Source organism: Pelobates fuscus, chromosome 3 (assembly GCF_036172605.1).
Source record: "Pelobates fuscus isolate aPelFus1 chromosome 3, aPelFus1.pri, whole genome shotgun sequence".
Taxonomy (NCBI): Eukaryota; Metazoa; Chordata; class Amphibia; order Anura; family Pelobatidae; genus Pelobates; species Pelobates fuscus.
In genome coordinates, this window is record NC_086319.1 from 297,086,408 (window position 1) to 297,107,288 (window position 20,881).

At 40.6% G+C, this 20,881-nt stretch overlaps 1 protein-coding gene across 2 annotated transcripts in view; it reads right to left on the minus strand.

The window, feature by feature from the left end:
- Positions 1 to 2,200: 2,200 nt before the first annotated feature.
- MAP2K5 (mitogen-activated protein kinase kinase 5) overlaps positions 2,201 to 20,881 on the minus strand; it is a 102,090-nt gene continuing 83,409 nt past the window's right edge. For both annotated transcript variants that reach the window (XM_063448744.1, XM_063448745.1), the window contains 5 exons: positions 10,575 to 10,601; positions 10,167 to 10,199; positions 8,573 to 8,634; positions 6,710 to 6,755; positions 2,201 to 2,981 (listed from right to left, as the gene is read on the minus strand). In XM_063448744.1, the coding sequence (XP_063304814.1) occupies positions 2,877 to 2,981; positions 6,710 to 6,755; positions 8,573 to 8,634; positions 10,167 to 10,199; positions 10,575 to 10,601 (273 nt within the window). In that variant the 3' untranslated portion in view covers positions 2,201 to 2,876. The remainder of the gene's footprint in view (positions 2,982 to 6,709; positions 6,756 to 8,572; positions 8,635 to 10,166; positions 10,200 to 10,574; positions 10,602 to 20,881) is intronic.

Consider the following 20,881-nt stretch of genomic DNA (forward strand, 5'->3'; position numbering starts at 1 on the left):
GTTGCATTCAGCTGCAGTCTTCTCTCTGGCTGAGCAGGGGCCATTGGAGTTCTCGCAGCACATCTGCTAGCTTGGGTCTTTTTTCTTCATCACCTGGAGCCAAGCTGCGATGTGGGAATTTCTCCAGGTCGCTGATGACCTACCTCAGCATTATTTGTTTACCAGCGCACTCTGCAGTTGACACGGCAGCAGAATTAAACTTCAGATTAAAATTTATTTGCTCTTTAATTTTACTGCTGGTTTAAGGAATATCCTTTAAGTCATCACATATAGTAGCGTTTCCATTTGGAAAGATCTGACTTCAAGTCTGGTCCTAAAGGAAGCTATACAATCTAGTAAGTCAATAAATGTTGTTACTAGAACTACTGCCTATCTTTATGCAAATTAGGTCTTAACCAATGAAAATACCCTTTTGCACATGCTTCTTTAAAAGGATGCTGTGAACTTGCAGGACAAGTATAACCCTAATCTGTTGAAACCAAATAGAAAAGAATAGCTTTAAAATAAATGTTTTGAGATTTTGATAGATGGGTGAAAAATGTTAAGAAATCTAGACAGTCAAGCTTTCTGTTACATGGTAATAAATATTCTTACATTGACAAAATGTATCTACAAACTGTGCAGTCACCTCTGCTGCTGATGCTTTATGTGCCCTCTGAACACATTACAAAGGAATTGGAAAAACAATATTCAATCACATCCCATGCAGGAAACATGATAAGCAATTTTCCTTACACAAACATACACTTGGGACAAAGCATACGCTGTTTAAATGTCTCTTACACTACAAAGCAAAGCCTCTACTTCATATAGACAATGTACGTTTACTTTATTTTCAAAGATGGATTACGGTACAACTTAAAAGCACATTCCAAGCACCTTAGCTACTTGTTTCCAGAATAGGTTATTAGACAAGGTAATCCAAGTTTCTGTCTACCTTAACACTTCTTATTAGAGATGCATCAATTCCACTCTGTAATGTCACAGAACAGAACAATTCCATGCTAACTTTTACAGGCTCACAGCATTCTACGAGAGAGGTAGTATAGTAGCCATATTCAGAGACAGACGGAACTGCTTTGATTACAGAACAAAATATATAAATTAAGCCTACTATAGACACTGCTTTGCTCCTGTGGGCTATTAACAGTGCAGGACTTTATGTTCTGGAGTCCTGCACTGTTGACATTCTAAATTAAACTGAATGTGCAATACAGGAAGTGTAAACATTGGATCTCTCTTTACAGGAAGTGCTTAGAAAGGCTGTGCAGCTCACATGCAGGGAGGTGTAACTAGGGCTCTTTATACAAAGTGACAACATCTAAATGGCAAAGAATTAAACAGTGAGCTTGCAGGGGCTTTAAAAATACACTGATCAATTACCCAGAGCCATGGCTTGAGCCTTCTACTTATTCTTACTTATCTTAGCTGCTAAATATTTAGTCATACCAAAAAAGAGGCACTGCTATCCATTTTACATGTTGGGATCAATCCACTTGATTTTGACATCTTTCAGCACCACAACACGTTTTTCTTGGTATCTTAAAGTCCACTTACACATTTCTTTTAATGAGGTCAAGTTCACAATCTGTAGATGTTCCACTCAGAACAACCAGGAAGACTTTAACTTAAGCAGGCATTTACCTTGAATATGGGTTGTTCTTAGTATAGACAATGTCACTGATTCTTGAAACCATACTCTTTATGTATCGCCCTGCTCGCTATATAAAAGATCACGATCCTACAATATCTTTATAATGAACTCCTTTATATTATCCCAGATCTCACTTTCTCTTACAAACTGGATTTAACATACGTGTTCCACATGCAGCTCTCCAGCTTTTCTGGAAATGAAGGTCAGCCAGCATTATTATTCAGTTTTTGCATAACTTCTGAATGTGATGAGATTTGCATTTTAATACGCAACCACAGGTTAGCTCATCCCTATGTATGAAATACTTTGAAAAGCTAAATTACATTACATTTTTAAAACATAATGTAAGAATTGCTAGCAGTATGAAGATACAAGCACACATAAGATTGTTGAAGGCAACCTTATTTCATAGTACTACAGCAGTATCATACTCTGGCATGCTTAGCGCACTTCTGTAGTTTCTCCATATTTTACAAACCATTTTTATTGTTAACATTTTTATTGAAAAATTTTCCATTTGATACCTAGATTTATAAACCAACATAATTCGTACAAAATATAGTTTATTAGTATGTAGGAAGCATAAATCTGTGCAAGACAGTCAATACACGTAATACACTGTGTAACTGAGGAATAAAGTTATCGAAAGCCAAACTCATGACCAATGTGTAAAGAGAAAGCACATGAGTGTTTGTTTGATGGGGACCACAGTCTTCTCAGAAATGTGCAGTCCACTGTCTCTAAGAAAGCCAAAAGAAAAGAAAGAGGTACAAAAAAAAAAAAAAAAGAGGTCGCTACTGTAGAAGTTATGCATGATAGATCTTACATTCCATCAGAAGTCCTTGACCCTGGGACCCAGGAAGGCCCAAGTTCTAAATAAATGAGGCTGCCACACCCCAATAACTACCTTATCTCTTCCAACGAGTAAAAGCTGTGTTAGGGATGGGAAGCATAATTTGTTGCCCAATACCCGTCTCTTGAAGTTTTGAAGAATTTCTCAAGAATACAGGGTGTGTAACAGTGCTACCTAACTCATCGTTTCCCACAGTCCTGAAGCTCCATTGGTTGAAGATCATGAATATCGTCATCACCGCATGGCAAGCTGTTCTAGCCTTTAAGTAGTTAGAAATCTAAGAGCTTGAATCTTGCCAAAGGTTAATCTCCTCTTCCAACCATCATGCATGTAGTGAAGACACCTGTAGACATCCACTGTTTAGCCAACTTACTCATGACCACCTTGGGCTCTTCGCTCTTCCAATGCACGGCACACCCACATAGACACCGCCTCTGTGTTCCCATCGTTAAACTGGACAATGAATGGGTGACCCTGTCAGAAAGATTAAAAATAATCATTGTATGCAACATCCCTCTTCATTTAAGTAACATATAGTGCCTCAAGGTAATGAAGCCACCATGGGTAATCATAACTGGAGATTGCAAGATAACACCTATGTGAAAATAAAAAAACAAAAACAAAACAGTGGCTGGTTAGATATGTTTACCTTTATTATTTTTAACATTGTCATCAAAGGCTTTGAAAGTGTTGGATGACCTCAATGAGCCATCAGTAAACAAAGATAAATCTACAATGTAATGGATTTGATACATCCACAGGCAATCATCACTGGGAACATAACAGTTACACAACCTATGCTAATATATCCGAAGATCAAGTAATATGGTTTTTAGTTACCATTACTTGACCCGCCAGTGCCAGAAGGCCCATGGGCCTCTGTGTAGTTCTGGTTAGGATCAGTAACTGCTTCATCTCTATGGCAGGTGAGACAGTTATGGGGTCAGTGACTGGCACTTCCACACCTCATTTAAATGTTTCATGCATTAATCATCTAGTTGCCTTCTCAGCCCAGCCCACCTGACTACTACAATCAGACACTGTGCTGCCCCTGGGATTCCCAGCATATTCTTAATTGTTTCTAGGCCTTGATGGTCTTTTAATCTAAGATTAATTTATGCAATTTTAAATAACTCTTCTTATGATTAATAAGCTTGAAAATTAAAAGGAGTTGGAAGCAATTATAATAAGCGGTTGGTCATAACCTCATTAGGAGTAGAGGGAGCAGGAATTTTAAAAAACACTGTTCCTGTTTAAAGATTTCTCAGATTGGTACTATACTTTGACTAGAAGGTCAAGGAATTGTAAGCGCATAGACAATAAGAGGAAGACGTGTGGCCTTCTAACAGCACTGTCACTCTGATTCTGCACATGCTCAATTCATCCTACACACTTTCCAAATTACACATCACACAGCTATCTCAGTTGTGTAGCTCTCACGCACATAAGGCACACAGGGACTCCTGACATACATAATAAAACAGAGTCCTGTTTTATGCTACACACATATGTTAAGTGAAGGGTAAACACATGTTTAGATTTGCAGGTACAGTGCAAATAATATCAGACATCAAGTATCAGGCTGACAGCATGTGGTAGACACGTATGTGCCTCACCTCTGATCTGTCTAGGGCTGTTTTTGAGAAAGTGCTAAGTGAGGGTGAAATATCCAATGTGACTTCTTATTCCTTTTTTTTTCTCTTTTGTTAAATATCTGGAAACTATATATGTGCCAAACAAACAGAATGTTTTTTTTTTTTTAGATCAAAACAGGACTCTATTTATCATTGATCTTAAACTTGGCACGTTCTCACTGTTGCGTTCAACATACACAGCTATCTCTCATACAATTTAATCCCTCAAACATCTGTTATGCCCCTGGCCTTCCAGGGCAACTGGTCTCATGCAGAGTCAAATCCAAGAATTACACTCACACAAATGCAACTCATACACTGATCAGCTGTGTGTCTACTTCTCTCAGACATCCACATGTTGGGATCCACATCAGCAAAGCTTGCCTACCCCTGTTTCGTTTCTTGTACATTTTCTGCCTTTTCCTTTATGCAATAATCTCTTTGTGACAAATAGAAATGCAAAATCAGGATCTCTTTGGAAATGTTGAATTAATGGCTCTGAGGGATCACCAAGAATCAATTTGTATAGGTATAATACAAGGTTTTGCAATTCTCTCCCTCACACTTATCCACAAAACTGCTCAGTCAACACACAAAGTTATCTCGCCAAGGTTGAGATAAAATTAATTTGAGATCAGAACGATTGTCACAATTGAGCCCACCTGCCATAGGGGAGTCTAGAACAAAAGGTGCTAGAAGCCTTTTTAGAACGTTAGTCTCCTGGTGGGGAGCAAAGTACAGTGGATGGAGAAAGGAGATGGGACACGGCAATTTAAAGAATGACCGAATACATTAAATAATGACTTGTGTCGCTACTAATTACATGTAGTTTACAGTGGTTTTTGCAGTTTAGTGTGCTCCAGACTGGACATGCAGTTTAAAACAATTTTGTATTATACCATAATTATATCTATATTTGATTACAACAGCTTTGAACAAACCTTTTTAAATCTGTGGGCAAAAAATGTTCTCCCTTTGAGAACACCATGAAAACCTTCTGCCTATGGGTGATGTCTGCCCCATAGGGGTTTATGTTTTCCCCATACTGCCACCTCTTAGCTCCAATGAGCCACATTTCGACAGAAATGGGAGTCTATACATGACAAAGCAGAATGTAATTCTTAAAATCGAGCATGCAAGTGCCACTGTCACTATTGACCACGCTCTCACTTACTTTAAGAGATTAAACCATCACTGGATATCGCTATCACTACTGTAGTGTTTTGTCTTATTCTGGTTAACATGTCCTTTGGCTCACGCAACATCCACTGTGTACTTGTGTTTCTCTGAGGGACCTCAGGGACTATATTCTGCCTCATACTGTGCCTCTCTGAGGGACCATATTCTCTCCACATGACACTCATTACTCTTAACACCACCAACACAGCCTATTCTATTGTGCTTCACAGATATATGAAGATCTCATCGAACATCAAATTTCTTTCTAACACAAAAGTCTGACAAATTGTAGGTTTCAGGAAAAAGCATACAAATTCCACTCCTAGTAGGAGATCCCTTATGACTTTCTCTATTCCAGAGATGATGGAGATGTACAAAATTTATCCATTATGTGCTAATCTGTCTCTTTACTCATTCCTAGATCAGTAAAAACTTGTATTCCTTTTATGACGCTTAAAACAGGGCCACGTCTGAATTGCTAAAACTCTTGTACAGATCCATTCTTTTCAACTTTCTCACTCGCCTTTCTTTTCTGGGCCCTCTTATCACATTGATTAGGATGTGAAATCTAAACCAACAATATTATTGGACACACAACATTCTACAATGCTACATCTTTAAATTCCTTTCAAAAAAGATTCTGCAAACAAATAATTATAAAAAATGAAGGATTTATTTAACCCCTTAAGGACCAAACTTCTGGAATAAAAGGGAATCATGACATGTCACACGTCATGTGTCCTTAAGGGGTTAAAACCATAACTCAGTACAAGCTACAGACAGGAAAAAAAACTAAGGCACACTGAGGTTTAATTGCAAGAGCAATCAAGTGGCAAACTCCTAAAAGTGAAGCTCATTGGTTTTAATGGATATTGAACCACTTTCAAAATACACACAATTGCTGTTTAAACATTTAAAATACCTCATTGCCAGATATAATGCCAGTTAAAGGTCCATGGCAATTTAAATATGACCAGCAACACATTTCCTTGTGTTGTTTTGCTAAATAAGTGGCCTTTATCATTTAAACATTTCAGGCACTAACTATAACAATCTAAATGACTCGGTATATATTCTATATATCAAATAGGAATAAAGAGAGCACTCAATGGACTCAATTGTTAAAGACCTCCGGGTCAAAACGTTGATCATTTAAATACAACACGACTATTTTTTTTTGGATAATCCATTATTCCTATTTGCTATATAATCTTAACCGTGCAGCACGTGGTTTATTGGATTGTTACCACATGAGAGGTAGAGTGCCAAATCCCTTTTTTGCTTATTAATTATATATATATATATATATATATATATACACACACACACACACACACACACGCACGTACGTACGTACGTACGTACGTACGTACGTACACACACACTTACCATTAATTCTTCGGGTGCTGGTCTTTCTTTTGGCAGCTTCCTCATACTGTGAAATAAAAATAAAATTAAATCGAGCTCTGTTCACTTGGAACATAAGATAAAAAAACAGGTCTCTTCCTCCTGTGAGGCAGACAATTAGCAAATGATCGTAACCCTTGAGCATGGATGGAGAGAAATCCAGCCCCAGCTTGCCATAAAGTTAAATCATAAAAACCTAAATGTTTATTCATAACAGCAAATATATTAGTAAATGGTGGCAGGCCTTGTGCATTTTGAGCCTGTGATAAAGTGTCACAGAGACACGAAAAGCGATGGCTTACCACTTACTTTCCCACTGTTCCCCTTAAAGTGACACTATAGTCACCAGAATCACTACAGCATGTAGTGTTTGTTTCTGGTGTCTATAGCATGTCCCTGCAGTGTTACCACTGAGAAGACTGCCTTTTTAGAGAAAAGGCAGAGTTTACATTACTGCCTAGTAACACCTCTAGTGGCTGTCACTCAGTGGCTGTATAGTGTGCAGAACTGTCGTTCAGCATGTCCACATTCTGCATGGAGATGCTGGATGGTTCCTATAGAGATGCATTGCTTATTGATGCTTTCCTGTGAAAAAGCATTGGAGTGGCTGAGATCATCATTACTGATGATCTCCGCTATGGAGGTGGGGTCAGCCATGCTGAGATCGACACGGCATGGGAGAAAAGGTGAGTGAAAGCCCATTTTTACTGCAATTAAAAGGGAGCAGGTCACCTATACCAGCCACTGCAGGACTATAGTGTCAGGAATAAATGTTTGTATTTCTGACACAATAGTGTTCCTTTAATGCAAATATTTGCTTTTATGACAAAATAATAAAGTTACTAGGATTTTAACTTTATATTAAATTGAGGCTGAATTTCTCAGCATCCATGCTCAGAACTGTTCGTCTGTTAACTGTATCCATTTGTAAGAGCTTGAGTGGTAATATCTAGAAATACACGTATCTAATATGATACATAAATATATATTATTTTTCATTACTTGCACGGAACGATCTGCTGTACAGAACTGTGGAATTTGACACTTTAGTAATATCCTATGTACATTACAGTTATACCAACGTGTTACACACAGTATAATATTCTTCTATAAAATAAATAGTGCAAACCCAACATTTAGGAACAACTTACACAGTGCAATAAGGGGAAATATGGGGGTGTTTAGTTTGGAAAAAAAAAAATATATATTTATATAGTTGGGAAATAGTTTGGTTATCAAGAACACCAGAATTGGGTTTTATGGAGAGAACTGTTAAAGTTTCTAAGAAAGGTTACAATAAGTTATGAAGAAAAGTTTCTATGTATTGGGAGGGGTTACAGAAGAAAATACAGACCAGGAAAAAACATATTGAGTTGAAACTTATCAGGAGTAAAATGAGACACAGAATACTATTACATATAACAAACATATAATTCCACGAAGAATAAGAATACATATAAATGAACCATGTAGAGGAGTTTGTTATGGGTTAACAGCAAGGGCTTGCAGAAGACAGTAGAGGCACATGCAAGGCACAGTAATACACTATAAGTAGGCAAATGGTCCATTGCCACCGATATGACTGGGAATTCAGTTGATGTTGTTTAATAGGGCAGCATTCCCTGGGGGAGAAGCTATCCTGAAGTGTCAGATTAGAGCTTCAAACAGACAGCATGTCTTGTAAATGATGAATCAAACAGCACAAGCATAAGATGTTCACTACGTAAACAGATCGGAAAGAAGAATATATTTTTTATGTACATGTATCATTAATAAGGGCAAATTGTACACTTAAAAAAAAGCTGGTAATATATCAGGTATCCTCATATCTTCCAAGTCTCTTACCACTGAGTAATAAAGTGTACAAAGGGCTCGGAGAATTCCCCCACAGGAAGAACAGGTGAGTCCTGGTACGAAAAAGCAACAGATAGATCCATCATCATTTCATGGAAACACGAGAAATGCGACAAGAATAGTAAACGAAGAACAAATATCTAAACAAGAGTCAATCATTGTGCGAACATCTTTATCAGTGGGGTCAAAGAAAATACAAGTGACTCTGCTTTCATATTCTAGTAAATGTATTTTCTAGATCGAACCAGCTAACATACAACTCTGTTTTATGTATTAAACACACGTTCACTTTTAAAACAGCTTCGCATTGGGGGACAGGGTTATAAAATGTCATGTCAAAACTGATGTTGAACCCTTTGAGTGCTAAAGGGGTCATTCAAGTGTTGCTTTTGTGTCTGTCTCTAGCATTCAAAGTGCTAATGGAGAATATCCAAACACCCTTCCTTCCCCTGTGCATGTGCTTTAAGCACACCTCCTAAAAGCAGTGGCAGACAGCTACCAGTCACAGGGGCAGCATCACGCTGCGAACTGATTAGTAAATATACAGATAATTGCAGTGGCCCAATTATCAGAAAAGCTGTAATTACATTAGGAACAATTAGTAGGAGCCCTTATTAAGGTTTTTTTTATTTAAATTTGTTTCCCACATTAACAGAACACGGTTCATCCTATGCTACAAAAGGAGCCAAATAAATCCACATAGAGCAACGTGGAAATCACAATCCAAGCAACGCTTTCCACAAACACATAACTGCAGCTAAGACAGTATAGCGCTGTTTAGTATAATAAGCCCAGAGGGGCTATAGATATCATAACATTACAAGGGATGCTGGGATAAAGCGGTGAGCGGGTGGGGAATGCAGCATAGTGATACATAGCTTTTGCTCTGACCCACTCCATGATTCTGTTTGATCACGGTGCAATGACCATTTGTGTAATCAACAGGTCTTTGCTCAGTGTGTATGGTAACCCCTACTCACTGCTTAGAGAAGCAAACTGCACGGTGATATCAATGGCATTCTACATAACGCTAAATAACTATGGCAACCCAAGATCTAACCACATTCCCCTTGTAAATGCAAATTGCTAACTCCTGAATATACACACACTGCTCATCAATGCTCACAAACCACTGTCCCTCTGCATGCAGCCCATGCACCTTTCTTTACAAATACACACTGTAAACGAGTTCATTATACACACACACACACATACATAATGAAAAATGCCACCCAGTCCTGTACTTCCCATTAAATAACCCCAATGTCTTGTATGCACATAATACTAGCCCAATATGAAGTTGCCCCTCTATGCATATCCCCAGCAGGCAAGGATGAGCCCCAATTAATATTCCTTAGCTCTGTCCGTGGGTCCGGTTACAGCAGCTAAGATAAGACTACAGGGGGCTCAGGAGAGGAGGGGGCTGGGGAGTGCATAGGCCAAGCCATGTTAAACAGCTTCAAGCCTTGCCAATGAACTCTCTCAGAGGGTGTCGTCCATTGTGCTTCATTAGGAAACAAAATATAAGCTTTCCACTCCATTAGGAATGACTTTAGGAGCGAAAGCACATAAGTCTGAGACTCACCTCATCAACAATACATTGCAATATCTGGAGCGGCTGCGGAGAGAGAGAGAGAGACAAGTATTAACCTATATGCAATATCTCTACAGTAGAGTCATAAGAGACACAAAAACACCATTAATGCAATAAAAATAGCAAGATTAATCAACGGCAGAGAGCTCTTATAAAAACATTGATGTTGGAGCATTGCTATTATTTCTAATGGTACCTAATCTAATACAGGCAGTTAAATGTTTGCTTTTTCTTCAAAATGCAATTTGCAAAGTTTAAAACAAAGCAGTGGAGCATGCAGAAAGAATCAGCCATCAGGAAAAAGAGAAAAGGGATTTTTTTTTTCCAAAGGCCCCCCCAACCCCTCCCAATACGCCCTGTTTGCTCTGCTCACCCTTTGCCTGAGCATATAATACTCACCATTAGAGACCCATGGTTTTTCTGAATCTGGGGAGGAAAGGGGGCAAAAAAAATATATTGTTAAAAGAAGAAAAAAATAAATAAATAAGAGAGCAGAGGGGGAAAAAAGGCAATATGTAATTAGCATGTCATAATCAAACCATCTCACTAGGACCCATTATGATCACTGGGAGAAAATGATTGTCTTGCTGGTGGCAATTTGTGGGCATGTGTTAACACAATTTACATAATGAAAATACACAAGTGTTAATAGCTCTTCTCTCATTTATGGGTGAAAGTCGGCAGAATGCTAATTTACTACAAACACTTTTTAGTATCCTCCAGGTTATATTAGAAGAGGGAGGGAAAAAAAAATAAATAAAAAAAATAAAAGAGGAAAAAAAAAAAAAAAGCATAATCCATTTCGGAGGCAGAGCCGTTTCCGCTCCGTGTATAAATAATGTTTTATGCGGCTCCATCGTGAGCACAGAGCTTAATGTGGCAATCATCGCTAATGTGAGGAAACTCGCTCTTTTTAAATTAAAAAACGATTTATTTAAAATTGAAATTAAATCATCGTCAGAAATTAGAATCTCTGGCCGCCTGCCAGGACTGGCCTGGCGTGTCACCCCTGCCTAATTTCTGGCTGGGAGACACAAACTTTAATTATATCTCTGTAATGGGACAGGGATCTGGTGTGTGATGTGAAGGGCCAAGCTTGGAAAAGGCGATAGTTTACTGCAGATGTAAATTACTCGTCACAGGGTAGCTCTCTCCAGTTAGGTGGGCTCTGTGATGAAGCTGATATCCGGTGAAGATTGATGTTTGACAGATTATTTTATTCTTACATAGCGCACGTATCGAGAACACTTTCCACATTTGAGCATCAGATCACAGGTGGGATTACAGACAAATAGACATACAGGTACAAAAAGTGTAGAGAACTCTGCCCAAAGATCTATAGCTAATATTCGTGGCACAGAATGTTCTATGCAAGATATCCGTGAGATAAGAAATCACTTTAACTAAATTAATGTCTGGTTAGGGTTATGGTTATGACTTATAAGTCAATTCTGAGATTTAAGAACAAAAAAAAAAAAATGGGTAGACAATTGCATTGCATGATTTGAGTCAAAATGGTAAAGTTGGTAAATAGAAAGTTTGGTTTTAAGCAATAATTAAAATGGTAGTGAAAATTAAGCGGATGGATTACATAGCAATCTCAGAATTCCCTTTCTAAAAGAACAAGGTACCTAAACTGGAGGCTGATGGAAAGGTGCATAATACATGTAAAGAAAGCTGGCTTTTGCTTAAGAGGGTTCTCAAAATTTCAAAATTTGTAAACTATTTAAATCTGAGGCAGATTTATTGTTTTAATCAATTTGTTTATTAGTTTTTTTTTAGTTTGGATCTGTACATTTTTTGCCGTGCGCATGTAGATCAGTATGTAAATATAAGTCGGATTTTAATATGCTTCTGGGACACACAATTTTTTTTTTATAAACTGAAATTATGTAATATTTTTATAATTTGCAGTGGCCTAAATATGTTGTATGTTAAGTTTAATGTTACTGCATCCATTGTGTCAAAGTATTATAGTGCTACAATTAGCACTGATGCTATTTAAACAGCCCCTTTCGACATATTAAGCAGAACCCCAAGAGAATGTATGTTCATAATGTGATTTTTGTTTTCATCTTTCTACTTAGTTACACAAACACACAATACTTTAGCTGCAGACAAAAACGAGACCAAATCAACTACCTGACAATTCCCAAATTCTTGCAGTTGGATGAAAAAGAATAAAAGCTATTCTATTAATAATTAATTCTAACAGTTTATGGTTTTGTACCCCAACGCATTTTGTGGTAGAATGACAGTTCCCCAGATGTGCTCCATTCTCTGTAGATAGAAGATAAATTGATTTTCTGTACTGTACCAGAAGAGATATATACACTTGCACTCATAAGGTAACAATGTAAAGAGGGTTCTAATCTTTTTTTCAGTGCTGGAGGTTTGGGAGTCATGAGAAGCTATGTAGCAGGGTAAAAATAAGAGGAAGTAAAAGACCCAATCTTCAGACATAGATGTCTTCACCCTGCCTCCCACTTCTCCGTTGCACACTGTTATCTCTTTCATCTTTTGATCATTCTTCTTCCCACTGGGCTCTGTTATAGGTCTCTTCTATCTTGTTCATCAGATAATTTTCCCTTCTCCCCCCCCCCCCCCCCAATATGATGCACGCTTGCATTTTATTCAAATAATTCTTAAAAACAGCTTAAAAAGCCGTTTGGAGAAACAGAGAGTGTCTCCATCAATCAGTGCGGGGGAGGGCGAGGATTTCCGCTGGTAAAGTGTATAAACAGCAGATCAGCTCTTCAGAAGCAGTCATAAAAAACTCCATTAACTTCTGACAAAGAATGCAAATTAATCACAACATGGGGCTGGGCTGGAATTAGTCTGTGTTGTTATTAGAGGCTTTGCCTGGAGAGGCACCCCCAAATCCTTTACCAGAGCTATAAGAGAGCCCTCCCAAGGAGGCTTCACAAGGATGCCAATAGAACCTCACTTAGAACCTTTTTCTGGGTCCCCAAACCAATCCAGAAGATGGGAGATTAACTAATAATATTCTTAATTGGCAGCAAAGCCATTAGCCAAACATAGACCCTAGAGAAGGGGTAGGCAACCTTTTAGCAGCACTGTGCCGAAATAAGATTGTGATGTCCCGTAGCGTGCCAGTCCTATTTTAAAAAAAAAATTGAAGTGTGTATGTTGCCGTATTCTGCTTGTGGTATTTATACTGCAGTTGCTTTGTATCGTTGTATTTGTGCGTATATGAGCTATTACATTGTATATGTTCACAAGTAGTTTGTGGTGTTGTGTATGATACCTATGAATGGGGGCTGCTTGTTGAATTGTGTGTGTGGATGGATATGTCACATTGTGTGTTTGGTAGTGTGTGTATGTGAGGGGCTGTTTGGGGTATTGCATGTGAGATGCTGCATGTGGGGTTGTGTGCATGTATGTGGATTGTTGGTGGTGATGAATTTGTGGGGATTGTGTGTATGTTTGCATGTGCGCTGTTCGTATTATTTGTATGAGGGGAGGGTTATTCTGCATTTCTGTGTACATCTAGCAGTGTGGGTGGCTTCCCTGGGTTCCAGTGGGGACCAGGCTAGCCAGGTACAGGTCAAGGGCAGGAGCTGGGCTGCTCTACTCCAGTGTGGATTCACATTTGCAAGTGCTAGAATTAAGTGATCTGAAATCACTTCCTCTATGTGCTGCAATGCATAAATTGAGGATTGTCCTTTGCCACCTTTTCGTATTAGCAGATATCTGAAGTTTCACTGGGACTCCTGATAGGAGAGAGAGGCCTGTTTGGCTAGAGCAGCCTTGAGTGCCGTGCAAAGACACCTCGAGTGCCGTGAATGGCACACGTGCCATAGGTTGCCTACCCCTGCTCTAGAGAAACACATAAATGATAAAAAAAGGTTTGTGGCGACCACCTTGAAGGCATGTGCAGTAATGATGGTTTATGCAAGTTAAGTGCCATTCTAGTTAACTAGCATGACACCTAATTAACCAAGTACTTCAAAGTGCTGTGGCCAAAAACATCTAACACATTTAACCAGATGGCTCTTCTAATTATGGTTAATGGAGAAGTCAACTGTAACCTCAGATAAGTGCAATTATGGATCACCTGGAAATACGAGGTAGCTAAATGTTACTAGAAATACAGGTGTCTCAAAATCATCTCTTCATAGCAATCTGTTTGAAACTAGTCCTAATGGAAGAATTACTTTAACAGAACCAGAAGAAAAAAGAGGAATCTTTGCATCCAACGAGTTAAAGTTGGTCTTGTGGGAATAATCAAAATGTTAAATTTTGGGGTGAGCTGCCTAGAAGCTGTAACACACAAAAGTGGTGAACATATGCTTTTCACAGGTGTGACTCCCAAAGTCAACAGAGGAGACCGTTTCAAGATCTGGGGGTGCCTTGCTGGTGACACTGTTGGTAATTGTTACTACATCCATATGGAATTCAACCAGCATTGGTTATCATAGATACTACAGAGGAATATCATTCTTTCAAGATGTTGCCAAACACCACAAAGATTTCTAGAGGGAACATGAAGGGCAATTAATAGTTATGCAACCTAGGGATCAGTGGTGCTATTGTCAGTAACCAAAAAGGGATATGCTGAACACTTCATGTTGATTAAAATGCCCAAGTAGAAAAATGATTAAAAAAAAAGTAAAAGAGAACTTGCTGTAAAAAACAACAACAAAAACCTCCCCAAACTAATATGCCTAATGTCAGAGAATGCCGTATCTAAAATGCTTACACTTTAATGATATAGTCTATAACAACTAGCAACTACATTTCCCATGATGCTGTCAGGGTACCTGGAGTCTCTACCGTTGAGAGAGGTAGAGACTTGGAAGGTTATCCGTCCGGACGCCATGTCTCCTCGGTCTCCCGCGGTTCACTCGGCCTTGCTAACGCCGGCCGCGAGGGAGTCACTTCCTTTTATAACAGAAGGACCGGAGGTAGACGTCATGACGCTAACCCGAAACATCCTGCCACTCAAATCTCGGGAGACGAATCAGGACTCGCCGGAGGCGTGTCTCCTCTCCCTAGCCAGGATACTTAACGGGGGTTCTCTCATTCACTCATTGCCCTGTCGTGGTTCTAGTCCGCCTAGTCACACAGTGCTTTGTGATTCTCTTGTCTTTTGGTTCTGACCCGGCTTTGTTATTTACTCTCCTGCCTTTCTGTTATCCTTGACCCGGCTTGTCTCTCGCTTACCTGTCTTCAGTTATCCTCGACCTCGGCTTGTCTCTGACCATTCTATTGTAGTTCTACGTTAGTCCGGCCATTCTAAGGACCGGTATACGTATCAGCTACTCTTTGTACTCTGCGTGTTGGATCCCTGACCCGATCCTGACATTACGACAGGGCCATGGATCCTGCAGGTACAAATTGTCAGCTTGGTTCTCCTGATCCTAGGTTTGACGCCATGGATCATAGGATGGATCAGATGGCTCTGGCACTACAGGCGCTGCTGTCTCGCCCTATTAATCCACCTGAGGAGAGGCGTAACACTTCTGCTTCTTCTGTGGGTTCAGGGTTAGAGGTAGCTACTGTAGGTGCTTCTTCCCGAGTTACCCCACCTGTACGTTATGCTGGTTCTCCTGAGAGGTGTCGTGGCTTTTTGAACCAGATCAGTATTCACTTCGAGCTACAGCCCCGTTCATACCCTACTGATAGGGCAAAGGTGGGATTTATTATTACCTTACTCATTGAGAAAGCTCTGAGATGGGCGAATCCGTTGTGGGAGAATGATAATCCATTAGTCTATAACTATAATTCCTTTGTAGCTGCTTTTAAAAGAACTTTTGACCCTCCTGGCAGGAAGGTCAATGCAGCCAGATTACTGTTGCGCCTTAGACAAGACAACCAAACACTTGTGGATTATTCACTAGAGTTCAGGTCTTTGGCGGCAGAGGTAAAATGGAATGAACAGGCCTATATAGACGTTTTCTTAAATGGATTATCTGATGTAATACTTGATGAGGTAGCTACTAGAGAACTTCCCGAGAATCTGGAGGACTTAATTTCCTTTATCTCCCGTATTGACGAACGCCTAAGGGAGAGACAGAATACTCGAGATAGAACCGCGAAATCTTTCTCTAGACTAGTACCATCATTTCAAGTTGCTGAAACCAAAGATCCACAGGTTTCAGAACCTATGCAGTTAGGCCTTACTCGTCTCTCAGAGGAGGAGAGACAGTACAGGAGAAGAGAGGGACTGTGTATGTATTGTGGGTTCAGAGGTCATGTACGTTTGAGCTGTCCCAGCCGTCCGGGAAACGCTCGCACCTAAGTTTCTCTAGAGGACAGACCTTGGGTGTTTCGATTTTGTCCTCTACTCATAACTACAAAGAACATAGACTCCTTTTACCGGTCTCGTTAACTTGGGAGAAGGGAACTTTAGAAACTATGGCATTGATAGACTCCGGCGCTGCTGAGAGTTTTATCGACCAAAAGTTTCTCACTAAACACACTATCCCATCCCAGTTAAGGAAGACACCCTTGGCTGTTGAAGCCATTGATGGTAGACCTTTAGTTGAGCCTGTGATTTCCCGGGAGACCACACCTCTTTACTTAACTATTGGTATTCTACACAAGGAGGAAATATCCCTACTACTCATTTCATCCCCTTCTGTTCCCATAGTCCTGGGATACTCCTGGCTTAAGAAACATAACCCCGTTATAGATTGGAGATCAGGGGAAATAGTTTCTTGGGGCCAGAATTGTCAAGAGAGTTGTTTAAAGAAAGTGTCACCTCTTTGTAGTGTCAACCCAATTAATAACGCTACTGACTCTACCAAAGTACAGATACCGTCCTTGTATCAAGATTTAAAGGCAGTATTTGACAAAAGAAAGGCTGATACCTTACCACCACATAGGCCTTTTGATTGCAAAATTAATTTACTTTCTGGTACCATGCCCCCCAGGGGTCATGTATATCCTTTGTCCACGAATGAGAACTTAGTTCTAGAGGAGTATATTCGTGAAAACCTAGACAAGGGGTTCATTAGAAGATCCTCCTCCCCTGCTGGGGCTGGATTCTTTTTTGTTAAAAAGAAGGATGGCTCTTTAAGACCTTGCATTGACTACCGAGGCCTTAACAAGATAACCATCAGAAATGTTTATCCGATTCCCTTGATCACCGAGCTTTTTGACCGATTAAAAAGTTCTAAAATTTTCACTAAGTTAGACCTTAGAGGTGCTTATAATTTAGTGAGGATCCACGACGGTGACGAGTGGAAAACTGCATTCAATACTCGATATGGGCACTATGAGTATACGGTAATGCCTTTTGGTCTCTGCAATGCTCCGGCAGTATTTCAGGACCTTATTAATGAGGTTCTTAGGGAGTTTCAAGATGACTGTGTAATTGTATACCTTGATGATATTCTTATACATTCCAGGGATATTGAGACTCACCACAGGCAAGTCAGGAGGGTTTTACACAAACTTCTTCAGCATGGCTTGTACTGCAAACTAGAGAAATGCAGCTTTGACCAATCCCAAACTACATTTCTTGGTTATGTGATTTCTGGGGAAGGGTTTGAAATGGATCCGGAGAAGCTCCAATCCATACTAGACTGGCCTTTACCTCAGGGTCTCAAGGCTATCCAGAGATTCATTGGTTTCTCTAATTACTACAGACGTTTCATTAAGGGATACTCCTCTATCATTGCTCCCATCACTAACATGACCAAACAAGGGGCTGAGACTAAGAATTGGTCTACTGAAGCTCTTCGGGCTTTTGAGACACTCAAAGAGCTGTTTGCTTCCGCACCAATTTTAGTTCACCCTGATACTAATCTACCTTTCCTACTCGAAGTAGACGCTTCTGAGACAGGTATAGGTGCTGTTCTGTCCCAAAGGTTGGGTGTAGATAAACCACTACATCCTTGTGGATACTTTTCCAAAAAATTGTCCGGTACTGAAAGCAGATATGACATTGGTGACAGGGAACTACTAGCAGTTATAATGGCCTTGAAGGAGTGGAGACATTTATTGGAGGGTACTTTGCATCCTGTTACTATTTTGACGGATCATAAGAACTTATCCTATATTGGGGAGGCTAAACGACTATCATCTAGACAGGTTCGTTGGTCCATATTTCTCACTCACTTCAACTACGTACTCACATATAGGCCAGGTTCTAAGAATTCTAAAGCCGACGCCTTATCTCGCCAATTTGAACCTGCTGCCGTATCTGAGCCGGTTTTGTCCTCTATAGTACCCAAGTGTAACATTATCGCTAACACTACTCTCAAAGTTCATTCCCCGCTACTTGATCAGATAAGGAACTTGCAGCATCTGGCACCTAGACTGACTCCGGTTTCCAGACTTTTCGTTCCCCCTGAACTTCAATTGGAGCTCTTACAGTGTCTTCACGAGAGTAAGGTGGCTGGTCATCCGGGTGTCCGCAAGACGTATTCTTTGATCTCCAAGGATTTCTGGTGGCCGTCGTTACGGAGGGATATTAAGGATTTCATCGGGGTTTGTGTGGTCTGTACTAAAACCAAACTACCGCATTCGCTTCCTTGTGGCCTTCTACAACCGCTGGAGATTCCTGACAAACCTTGGTCCTGTGTGGCTATGGACTTTATTGTGGATCTGCCGGTTTCTAAAAAACACACTGTTATCCTCACCGTAGTCGATAGGTTTACCAAGATGGCACATTTCGTACCTTTGCCTAAACTCCCGACTTCTCCTGAATTGGCAGAGGTCTTTGCTAAAGAGATTTTTCGTTTACATGGGATTCCTTCTGAGATCACTTCTGATAGAGGCTCCCAATTTGTTTCACGTTTTTGGAGGTCGTTCTGTTCTCAATTAGGCATCAAATTGAATTTTTCGTCCGCCTATCATCCTCAGTCTAACGGAGCTGCTGAACGAACTAACCAGAAGATTGAGCAATACTTACGTTGTTTTGTTTCCGAACACCAGGACGATTGGGTCGGTTTGATTCCTTGGGCAGAGTTTGCGCACAACAATCTTGTTTGTGACTCCACGCATTCAAGTCCCTTCTTCATGAACTATGGCTTTCATCCATCTATTCTTCCCCCGGTTTCTCCTTCCCAAGGAGTACCGTCGGTTGATGTCCATGTGGCCAACTTGAGGAAGTTGTGGGATCAGACTCGACAGATTCTTCTACACAATTCTGTACTGGTAAAGAAACATGCTGACAAACGTAGAAGGGCGGCTCCGAATTTTGTTCCAGGCGATAGAGTGTGGTTGAGCACTAGGAATATTCGTCTTAAAGTTCCTTCCATGAAGTTCGCTCCTCGTTATATTGGTCCTTACAGGATCTTGACTCGAATTAATCCAGTGGCATATCGTCTAGCTCTTCCAGCTACTTTACGCATCCCGAACTCCTTTCACGTGTCATTGTTGAAACCTCTAATCTGTAACAGATTCTCCTCCACAATCGCCCCTCCGCGCCCTGTTCAGGTGGAGGGTCAGGAGGAGTATGAGGTTAACTCCATTATTGATTCTCGTGTCTCCCGGGGACGAGTACAATATTTAGTTGACTGGAGGGGATATGGTCCTGAGGAGAGGAGTTGGGTACCACAAGAGGATGTTCATGCTCCTCGTCTTCGCAGGGCATTTCACTCCCGCTTTCCATCTCGCCCCGGCTCCTTCCGCCCGGTGGGCGTATCTGAGGGGGGGGGTACTGTCAGGGTACCTGGAGTCTCTACCGTTGAGAGAGGTAGAGACTTGGAAGGTTATCCGTCCGGACGCCATGTCTCCTCGGTCTCCCGCGGTTCACTCGGCCTTGCTAACGCCGGCCGCGAGGGAGTCACTTCCTTTTATAACAGAAGGACCGGAGGTAGACGTCATGACGCTAACCCGAAACATCCTGCCACTCAAATCTCGGGAGACGAATCAGGACTCGCCGGAGGCGTGTCTCCTCTCCCTAGCCAGGATACTTAACGGGGGTTCTCTCATTCACTCATTGCCCTGTCGTGGTTCTAGTCCGCCTAGTCACACAGTGCTTTGTGATTCTCTTGTCTTTTGGTTCTGACCCGGCTTTGTTATTTACTCTCCTGCCTTTCTGTTATCCTTGACCCGGCTTGTCTCTCGCTTACCTGTCTTCAGTTATCCTCGACCTCGGCTTGTCTCTGACCATTCTATTGTAGTTCTACGTTAGTCCGGCCATTCTAAGGACCGGTATACGTATCAGCTACTCTTTGTACTCTGCGTGTTGGATCCCTGACCCGATCCTGACAGATGCTCCGTGAGGTATGTGTGACTGAGAAAGCAGTATGGGAGAGATCATCTCTGATCACAAGGAGTATGGCTGCTGCCAGAATAAACCTATAAGGAGGGCATAAAGTGCTTGGAAACGAAAAGGCGCCCATTAAATACAAGATGTTACATGAGTTTTGCAGATGCACTCAATTTACTTGTGCTCTGCCACTCAGGGAGCCTGGCACACCCGGGCACCGGAAACTGATCTCATAGCTCTGGCCTGGGGATGTGCAGCAGAATCTCATTTAGCCTCCAGGTAAAATCGCTGTTACTCCATATGGAGCCAAGAAAATTAACAGCGCAGAGAGGACTGAGGTAGCAGCAGGGGGCAGAATGAAGGGAGGGGGCAGCTTGGATTCTTTTTTAAAAGGGGAATAGGGAAAAAAAAAAAAAAAAGAAAAAAAAAGAAAAATGAAATTTGGAAATGAAAAGATAGAAGTAATGAATTAATGGGGTGTGAAAAGGCAGGCAGCTCGACTATAATAGACAAAATC